Here is a 10123-nt window from a genome sequence, read left to right on the forward strand (position 1 = left end):
GAGCTGGGGCGGGTGGGGCAGCCATGGAGGTGCTGAGAGTGTAGACAGGGAATGAGGGCTCTTGACAGAGCCGTCCTACACAGTGTGGGGCAACGGGGGGCAGTGGGGATTGCCCCCCTGCCTGGCAGCAGCTGGAGAGTGCAGGCTTTTTCTTTCCAAAGAGCTGGGGGCTGGGGTGGGTGGGGCTGGAAGAGCGAGCGGCGGATGGGGCCTGTGTGATTCAGAGCCTCTGCTGATACGGCAGAAGCCGAATCTCTGAATCAGATTTGGCCAAAGCAATTCGGGACAGTGATTCAAACCACTGAATCAAATCACTGTCCTCCGAATCAGCCAAATCCGAATCTGAAGCGAATACTAGCCGCTTAGCACAGGCCTATGAGTGTTAGCTTTCCCCTAGCTTAAGCAACTGTAAGTACCCGGTAAGGGACTTCACTTGACAAATTGTTGCAGAAAATATTCTGAATTGCATCTATTTAAAGAGAAAAAACTCTATCCTGCAGAGCACATCCGTTCATTATTAGCATCAAACTTGGAGTACAGTGCAGCCACTGTAGTACCGCTGTGAGGTGAGCTGTGGAGAGCTCTCTAAAGTCTCCTGGGGCAGGGAAGCAGGAGATGGAAATGGATCACAGAAGGCACAAACTTCTCTTTTGGAGTGCTGTGCAGGAATTCAGGACTTAAGGGAAAGAAGGCTTTTGCTCCTCTCCACCTTTGTAAATTCTCTGTCCACATCTTGTTTATTTCATTAATAGGCCTAGGGCCAGGATTTGTCCCTTGTTAGGCAAAACAATTCTTGACTGTGTCTTTAGAAATATATTTTCTAGCATGTTTAGACTGCCTTATAAGGCCAGACCTAATGTCATTGCAATGTCAGGTGGTTTTGCTATGATCTTCAGTATTGCAGAATCAGAATCTTAGCTCCTTGGAATCTTATTTATACACTGAATTAAAGGTAAGATTTTGGTAGGCAAAAATGGGGAGCAGCTATTATGATTCTTCAGTATATAAGAGCTGTAGCTCTTGCTAATACCCCCCAGTTTGGGAAGTCTTCCTTGTATTACAGTCCTGGGTTATTGTAACAAGCTTCTGCTCCAAGAGTAGCTGTGATGCCCTTGGAGCCCCTTCAACCATTGTCCATTTTGCTATCTTTCAGCGATTTCTCCTTTTCCTCACCTACCAAGCTTTGATGGAATGATACTTTCAGAAAAGGGAGGCTGCCCCAGGGCTTCCCAAATCCGATCTCTTCCTCATGGTGACCCTACTCATTGCCTTAAGGGCTAATTATGTGGCTCCAACTGCCCATTAAACCATGCCCATGCCTAGCAGATGGTATCAGTCATGTTCATTGGCAGTTCCCTTAGGCCATGGCCTCAGTGTCTATGACAGGGCCTCCCTGCCCAGGCACTTTGCCTAGCTCGGCTACTCCTGGGTGTAGCTTCCAGGCTTGCTTTCACCACCCAGGCACTTTGCTTCTTACAGCTACTCCTGAGCACAGCATCTCAGCTTGCACTCCCCACCCGGGCACTTTGCCTATGCAGGCTACTCCTGGGCACCGTATCCTGCCCTTTCAGTCTCCTATCTGCGCCCTTCCTGCATTTTGGCTTCCTGGCCCTGATCGCTGGGCTCCCTTGCCCTGTCTACACCCCTCTCTGGACTACAGGTTCTCTGATCCCCTCAGTCTATGGAAGTGGTCCCTGACCTTCAGTCTCTCTAGATCGGGGCGGGCAATTACTTTGGGCGGAGGGCCGCTTACTGAGTTTTGGCAAGCCATTGGGGGCTGCATGACAGGCAGCCAGGGGCAGATAAATATTCATTTTCTAAATTTCTTAACAGCCCCGCAGGCTGGATAGAATGGCCTGGTGGGCCACATCCAGCCTGTGGGTCGCATTTTGCCCACCCCTGCCCTAAACCCTTATCTTGCTCCTAGGCCAGTTGTGACCATGGGCACCCTGATCCTCCTTGCTTCCTGGCTCTCTAGTTTTCTGCACTCTCCTGCCCCTCTCCAGGCTGTGGGCTCTCTAGCCCTATCTTCCAGGTCTCTCTATTCTCAGGCCTGTTTCCGCCCCCTCTGGGATATAGGCTTACCAGCCCTTTCTCCCAGGCTTCTCCATTCACAGGTCTGTTGGGATCTCTTCCACCCCTTAGTCCTGTCCATAAACCTTCATATGGTCCCCAGCCCTCAGGTTGTCTACCCCAGGCACCTGGCAGGAGGTCAGTGTCTCTCCTCAATTGCCCATGAGCTCCTCTCAGGTCTACTGTCAGGATCAGACCCTTACCCCAGCTCAGACTCTGAGCTTATATCCTGTAAGCCCAGCCCCCTTTTGGGTCATGTGACTCCTGATTGCTTTCTGCAGAACCTGCAGACTGCTTCATCTGCAGTCTGCCTTCTCTTACAGGAGTACCAATCCTCCTGCTCCACTTACGTATGTAACATGCAGAGGTCCAAATTCTCTTTGCCTGTAAGCAGCTGCATTGTGCTAAAGCCAATGGGATTGCACTTGGCTGTCTGAGTGATGATTTTGGATACCTTGTTTTTCAGAGACTACTTAAATAGCCAGATAAGTAAAATGGAGACTTTTAATTGTATTGTTAAAGCAGTTTTTTCAAGTATTTCAATCTCTCTACAATAAAGAATGGAGCTGGTGTTTGCTATTTCCCCAGCAATGCTCCTTAAACTGCCTTAAGACTTAGTTAACTGAAATTAAGATCACTGAAATTGATTTTTGGTCTCTACAACTTGATTTATAGCATATCAGCCTCTGGGATTATACTAAAAATGGACCTGGATCTCATAGGGTTCTCAATCATTTTCTCTATTGTACAGATGAACTTAGTAAATAAAGGAGAGGGAGAAGAGTCCACAGCAATAATAATTCCTGTGCCATTTAGAAATACATGAAGGGCCTGGTGTGCAGAGCTTCTGAGTGCCCACAGGTTCCCTTGATTTCAGATGGAGACTTAAGTAGTACTCAAAGGATGCATCTACATGAGATGCTACTGCGTAGTCCTTACTGCACATTTATTTAGTACTTGCCCCTGAGCATTACCTCCCCTGCTGGGCCCTTGCAGATGCGCTCCTTGATAATTTTCTCAAAGGTCTTCCCAAGGACCAAGGTAAGACTGGCTGGCCTATAATTGCCGGGGTCCTCCTTTCTCTCCTTCTTGTAAATGGGGACCACATTGGCCCTTTTCCAATCCTCTGGTACCTGGCCAGTGCCCCATGAGCACTCATAGAGCCTTGCCAGGGGCCCTGCTATGACCCCTGCCAATCCCCTCAGCACCCTCAGGTGAAGAGCATCTGGACCTACTGATTTAAACACATCCAGCCCCTCCAAGAGTTCCCTAACTAGGCTGTTCCTGACCCTAGGCTTGGTGGTGCCTCCCCTGGGTCCGTCTCCAATTCTAGTGGGGGAGGTGTCCCAGTCCCTGTTCAGGAATATGGAGGCAAAGAATTTGTTAAAGAGGTCAGCTTTTCCATTTGCCGCAATCACCAGATTGCCAAGCCTATCCTGTAGGGGCCCCACTTTACCCAATTGCCGCCTTCTTACTTCCTATGTGTTTGAAAAAGGACTTTTCATTATCCTTAGTTCTGGTTGCTAGCCCTAGCTCCATCTCTGCCTTGGCCTTGACTCCCTTTGAGCTTGGAGGATCATCTCCTTGAAGAACAACTACACATATCCATACAAGGTAGGAGAGTGCACCACCTCCCTTGGGAATCTATTCTTGGGCAGCCCTAACCATGAAGTAGTAAGCCGAGTATGGGACTAAAGGTACCATGCACTCAACTTGGGGTTTGAACCCACAACCCTGAGATTAAGAGTCTCATACACGACTGACTGAGCTAATTGAGCCATTCCTGTATTAATACTGTCCATGCTGTGATGCATTACTGAGCAGTATTTTTCGGCTACTGCACAGTCAGAGTCTCATGTAAACACGCCCAATGCTTCTTAAAACTTAAACCTTAAGCCTCACCTGAAGCCAATGGGAGTCTAAAGGGGGGGGGGGAGGAGGAGTCAGTCTACATGGTACAGCTGGCAGGATCAGTATCAAAGAAATGAGTTATTTCAATACCTTGGGTTTATCCCCAAAGTCTATTATTTTAGTTAGGATGCCCCCTTAAAGTAAAATACATACTTATTTTCTTGCTTTTGCCTTCAATTGGCAAATGATCTGACTTCAGTGATACCAAAAACATAATTATTCTTAATTTTTAAAACATGTTGCTTGAATTTAAATATAGACAGTAAATATAACTATCTTCCAAACATCTTAAATGCCAGTCAGTTATGAAGCCTGGAGTAAGGTAAGTTCTACTAATTGGTCCTATACTGCCCTCTTGTGGTCTTTGCATTTGTTAAGTTGAAGTTCTAACATTTGGTGTGCATGAATCTATCATTGCCTCAAGTTAAAAACATCTAAGCTTTAGGCTTTATCTTGTTTATTCCTTTTATTTACAATATGTATTTTTTCCTGAATATCCAATTTACTGTTCTCCGCTTCATCTTCTAAACCTTTAATCTTTGCATTTGAAATGAGGATGGGTTATTTCTAAGTGCTAGTGGAATGGTAATGAAGCAGAAGGGAAGAGAGATTTTACTATAGCATTCTGCTAGTGGGTTAGGAAGAAATGGCAAACCTTCTCTGGAAATTTAAATGTGTAGACCAATGAGACAGAAAAATGAACAAACATTCCTTCTTTTGGCATCTCTAGGGAATTGGAGGTAGATTTATTCTCCTCTTTAAGTAGTATAAATATATTTTAAAAAAATTTAATGTTTTGCCTTTCCTTTAGTTACCAACCTGAGGAAATTTGAAGGGTTTTTCATTTTTTTCCCCAGAGGCACTTCTTTGGTTATTGCAATCAGCTCGAAATTGTGAACAGTATATCAGAAAGTATCTACAAAAAGAACACGAAGGAATTGAACACTTCTACTAATGGGGTAATAAAGCTTTGTGTCTAACTCCACTCAAGTCAATGAAGCTTCACTAGAGATGAATTTTGTCCCATATAACTTTTCTCACTTTCTGTAAACTACCAACATACCTTTTATTGGAGAATTAAAAGTATGTCTATACTGGAAACCCAGATCTTGAATATTGTGGCAGCATTTTTTCCAGAACTTCTTCCACCATCCTCGTTTCTCGAGCTGATGCATGGAGAGTGGGTGTAGAGAGATGGGGCTTATTTTCTCAGTGGCGCTTTACCACTGCAGTACAGACATGCCCCAAATGCAGTATACATACTAACCATGTGTACCCAAATTTCACGTGGTTATTTCTACAGAATCTCATAAAATACGACTGCTTAAACTAGAGTGTTCGGAAGGTAGGGGGATTTTTGATATAGCAGAAAAGGCGATAAGTTTTAACATTTGAAAGATGAAACTAGGAAAATACAGACTAGAACTAAGATGAACTATTTTAACAGTGAGAATCATTAATCACTGGGGTTACTTTCCTAACGTAGTGGATTCTTCATCAGTTGCAGTCTTTAAATCCAAGATGTCAAAAAAAGAGTTCAGAAAGAAGTTGTAATTTTGATGCAGAAATTATTAGGCCTGTTGCCTGTATTTATCCAGGAGGTTAAGGCTAGATTATCATAACTGTCCCTTCCATCCTTAAAAATCCCAGATCTTATAAATTCCAGATATATAAAATAGGCCCTTACTTATCCATGTGCAGACTGCTGCCTTGAATGTACAAATGGATAGGCAGAGGTTAAACACTTGAAGCAGTGTGATACAAATGTAATGTATATGTATAACAGCAGGTGGAACCAGGGAGCAGTCTGCAGAGCTGTCATGTCTCTTAATTTGGACTGCAACTCCCAGAAGCCCACAGAGATGGCGGGGGGCAAGAGAAAAAGGAAAAGAAAGCTTGAGGCTGGAGCAAGGGGAAGAGAGAGCAGTGTGTACATTGACCCTGGCCAGCCATACGCAGAGGAGTCCACAGTGGAGCTGAAGATCTCACTGGCTCAGTCAGCTAGGAACATGGCCTGCAGGAGCTGGACTTAGACTTGGGGGCAGCTGCAGGGTGCTGTTTGAGTGCTGTAGGAACGACAGACTTGTTTGGGGATGCTTCCAGAGGTGTGTTGCGGATTATGATGCTGAGTGTATGTTACTGAAGTGTTGATGTTCCTTTACCTTTTACCTGTTCCCTCCCTTTGGCCCATTGGCTTGTGACCCTAACCCCTATGATTTCTATACAAAAGTGGGAATTTCCCTTTGCTTCCTGTGCCAGTTTCTGGAGCTGCAGGGTTGGCACAGCAGAACTACACAATATAACTTGACTGATGAGGATTAAATAAAGAATTGTATTGTAGTGCTTCTTCATATCTATGTCTCCTGTTAACTCCCATCTCCTGTTGGGTGTTCTGTGGCTGACCAAATTAAGGATAGTCCTGAAAAGTTTTAAAAAACAGGAAAAAGAGATAGATCAGAGAGGAAACATCTTCCTTGCGGTACTGCTATGTTCACATATTTAAGATTTTATTCTATTCCAAAGTCTGAACAAGACCAACATTTCCTGCACAGTGAAGCAATCCTGTTTGGGACCATTTTGGTACTGCCACCGGTGTATGTCACAGGTTTCTCTGTTTCGTGAGCTGATGGTGTGGGGAAGTGGGGTCAAGACAGGGAAAGTAAACCCCTGGGTCATGGTGGCAGGATGAGGGTGAATCCCATATGCTTACAATAGCAGGGCAGTTTGGGAACCTGACGTGCCACAAGGCCTCCCAGGCTGGTTGCTGGGGACTCTGGTGATCCTGCTCATGAACTTGCAAGGACTTGTGAACCTAGAAGCCTGGTTCTTTAGCTTTACAGGTCCTCAGCAGTTTATCTGGTGGGCTTCTACAGAGCTGGGGGCTCCCAGACATTGCAGGTTCCTGTCTCCATGTGCCTGCCTGCCAGGCTGCTAAAAAATTAGGTGAATAAACTGGCGAGTAAGCGGACAAGTTTTCACTGGGAAATCATCAAAATCAGCATGTTCCATCAGAAAATCTCATACCAGCTCTAAAAACAAAGTTCATACTCAGAGCTGCTGTTAGATGGACCACTTGCTGCACAAGGTACTTCGCTATCAGAATTTATTGTTTTTAAAATAGACTGGGTCATATTTTTTCCACCCTCATGCTTATGAAGTCTGTCCCACAGAAAGGTTTACTGTCTCATGCATTGCCTATGAGTTATTAGAATCTGTTCCTGTCTGGCACAGTATGAAAGAGCCAGGCATCTGGCAGTACGTAAGAACAGATACCACATAGCCTCCCACTTTGAGAAGATGATAAATATGATGGATATTGTGATAAAATATCTCTTTGGCAGTGGAAAGCAGGACAGTTCGAGGCGCTGTCTATAAAAATTTACTGAGCTTAACCAAACTTCCTGGCTAGAGGCTTGAGGAAATTAGTCACCATGAAGCATGCCACTGATATTTAATAACAGCAAAGTAAAGTATGAAAGTCAAGTATTTTCTGTACCCTTACAATGAACTACAGGAGTGAAACTAAAGTTGATTTCCTAGAAGAAGACACATGCCATGCATAGTTACCAGCATCCAGAAAGCAAAATTTCTGGGATTTTGGCTGCCTCATATTGCACCATTTAAGTCAACGGAAGGCTGCACAATGTGTGCTATATTAATAGGACTCAAACTATTTAATATTGTGGACCACTGCCTAAAATAGAAATCCATCTGTGAAATCACCCTTTCCAAATAGATTCCCAACCTTCCAACCCAGATTCTAGCTTGGTTGCAAGGAGAAACTACAGAATAGCAGTAAGAAGACAAGATGAATATAAACTTATTTGAAGGCAAATACTGTGGCAGCTTTACTATATATTTCCATGTTATATAGCTATGTTAATGTACTCTTCCTTAGATTGGAATCACTATGGAAGAGCAGTTGTTTATATCTGTGGCTAGTCCAGGGTCAATTAACCAATAATGGTGACTAAATAGTAATTACTACAATTAACACTACTGCTCCTAGCATTTAGCATTTTATTTGCCCAGTTTTTACCTCTTGCCTGAAGCTCCAGGTTTCTAATCTCCTCAGACAACTTTGCAATTTGATTTTATCTTCTGATGTATTTTCTATTCCAGTTTTGTTGTCATCAGCAATTTGTTCACACCAGAAAACTCTTGACAGAGACACAGAAACTAAGTGGGATACTTCATTTATTTAGTTTTTCATCAAGCCAGTACAATTCATCTAGAAATCCTGAGTCGTGGCCTTGGCTGAAACTAGGTAAAGTGTCATCACCATTGTAAAAGATTCTCTAAGACTGCCTGCAGATTACTATGGCTCCACAGATCATAGCCTGAGATTTGCTTTCAACTAGTTGCTTTTCAAAAACAAGTAAAAACACAGAAATATTCAGCATGGGAAAAATGCTCTTCCAGGAGAGAGACTTAAGGAGCTCAAACTGTTTAGTGTTTCAAGTAAAAACAGAAGCACGTTTTGATTACTGTGTATGAGTACTTGAGGACATGGGGAGAAAACAGGCTCTAAAGAGCTTTTTAATATAGTAAAAAACAGGACACCATTTATTTGGAAGATAAAGATAGATACATTCACATTAGAATACAGCAGTTTTTTAAATGTGTATGTGTGAGAGAGAATGACCTTTGGAAAAAATTACCAAGGAAAGTGGTGGATTCTCCATTTCATTTGTGTCTAAATCAAGCCTGGATGCTTTTCTGAAAGATGTTATCAACACATTCCTGGGCTCACCACAGGAGTAACTAGACCGATTTGCTGTCCCATGGTATACAGGAGGTCAGACTAGATCAGGGGTGCTCAGTCCCCAGCCTGCAGACCAGATTTAGCTCCCAGTGCCTTGTCCTCCAGCCTGCAGAGTTCCCCATAGATCTGAGGGGAACCCCATGGGTTGTGGCTCTGCACGCTGGATTGGGAGCCCAGTCAGGAGGAGGTAGTAGAGGGCCCTGGAGCCTAATCCTGTCCAGGTAGAGGTGGTATGGGGTTCTGGAGCCCGATCCTGGTTGCACAGGGGCAGCATGGGGCCCGGAAGCCTGATTCCAGCTGGGCCCCAGGGTCTGATTTCTGCTGGGTTGGGTGACATGAGACCCTGGAGCCCAATCCTGGTACGTAAAGGCAGCTCCTGATTCCAGCCAGGTGGAGGTAGTGTGGGGTCTGGGGCCCGATCTTGGTGTATAGGAGTGGCCCAGAAACTGACCCAGAAACCGGCCCTGCACCATTCATTTGGCCCCTGGTGCCAAAACTGTGAGCACCACTGGACTGGATGATCTAATGGTCCCTTCTGATTCTAAATTCATAGATCTCTGAATATATGAATTGCTCAGCTATTCTTTTTTAGTAAGTATAGCTACATCTGCTAGTGAGGAAGATCTTTATTGTGAAGAGGGGCCAAGTGGAAACCAAACTCCCCTAGACATATCTGCTTAGGAGCTATAATATATTTATATTACCAAACTCACATTCCAACTTTGCTATAGTGTTGACATATTTTGGCCTAGTTCCATGAAACAGCATCCCTTTATTCTTTAGGCAGGATATAGAATTGTACAATTTCCATAACATATTACAAGTAGGCTTAATATCCTGTTTTACCAGTTTAAAAACAACAATCAGCCTACTATTTAGTGTATAATAGATCCTCTTTCCCATTTCAGTATGACTAAAACACCCATTTGAAAACTAAATTTTACACATATCAACATCCTTTATTTTGAATTAACCCCAAGCTAGGACTTTTCAGGCCTTTACATATCCTCCAGGACATATCCTTCTTTTCAAAAGTTAGTTTTGCTTAACATGGGTTTTGTGCTTCTATTTGCTGTTATATAAAATTCTATTAAAAAAAATCGGTGGAGTCAATGTTCAGTTGGTCTTGTATTCCTCATGGAGATGTATAGAGCAGTAAAAACTGACTGGCTGGAACAAGACTGCTAGGTTACTTTCAAAAAGTAATAATTAAAAAATGGATTAATGTATTAAAAATCTAATACATATTGCTGAGTGCCTGCATTAATATAGATCTTCAAATGGATCTCCAATTACTTTGCAAATACTAATTATAGCAAGGCTTTTGGCACTGCATGCTATATTCTGGTTTTGACAGTCAAATATTTTGTTGAC

General features: G+C 43.6%; 1 protein-coding gene across 1 annotated transcript in view; it reads right to left on the bottom strand.

Moving 5' to 3' along the window:
* Nucleotides 1–1366, bottom strand: part of MMADHC (methylmalonic aciduria and homocystinuria, cblD type) — a 27270-nt gene extending 25904 nt beyond the window's left edge. The window contains exon 1 of the mRNA XM_014524877.2: nt 1362–1366. Within this exon, the coding sequence (XP_014380363.2) occupies nt 1362–1366 (5 nt within the window). The remainder of the gene's footprint in view (nt 1–1361) is intronic.
* Between the last annotated feature and the right edge of the window lie 8757 nt (nt 1367–10123).

The sequence above is a fragment of the Alligator sinensis genome, unplaced genomic scaffold (assembly GCF_000455745.1).
Source record: "Alligator sinensis unplaced genomic scaffold, ASM45574v1 scaffold810_1, whole genome shotgun sequence".
In the NCBI taxonomy this organism is placed as follows: domain Eukaryota; kingdom Metazoa; phylum Chordata; order Crocodylia; family Alligatoridae; genus Alligator; species Alligator sinensis.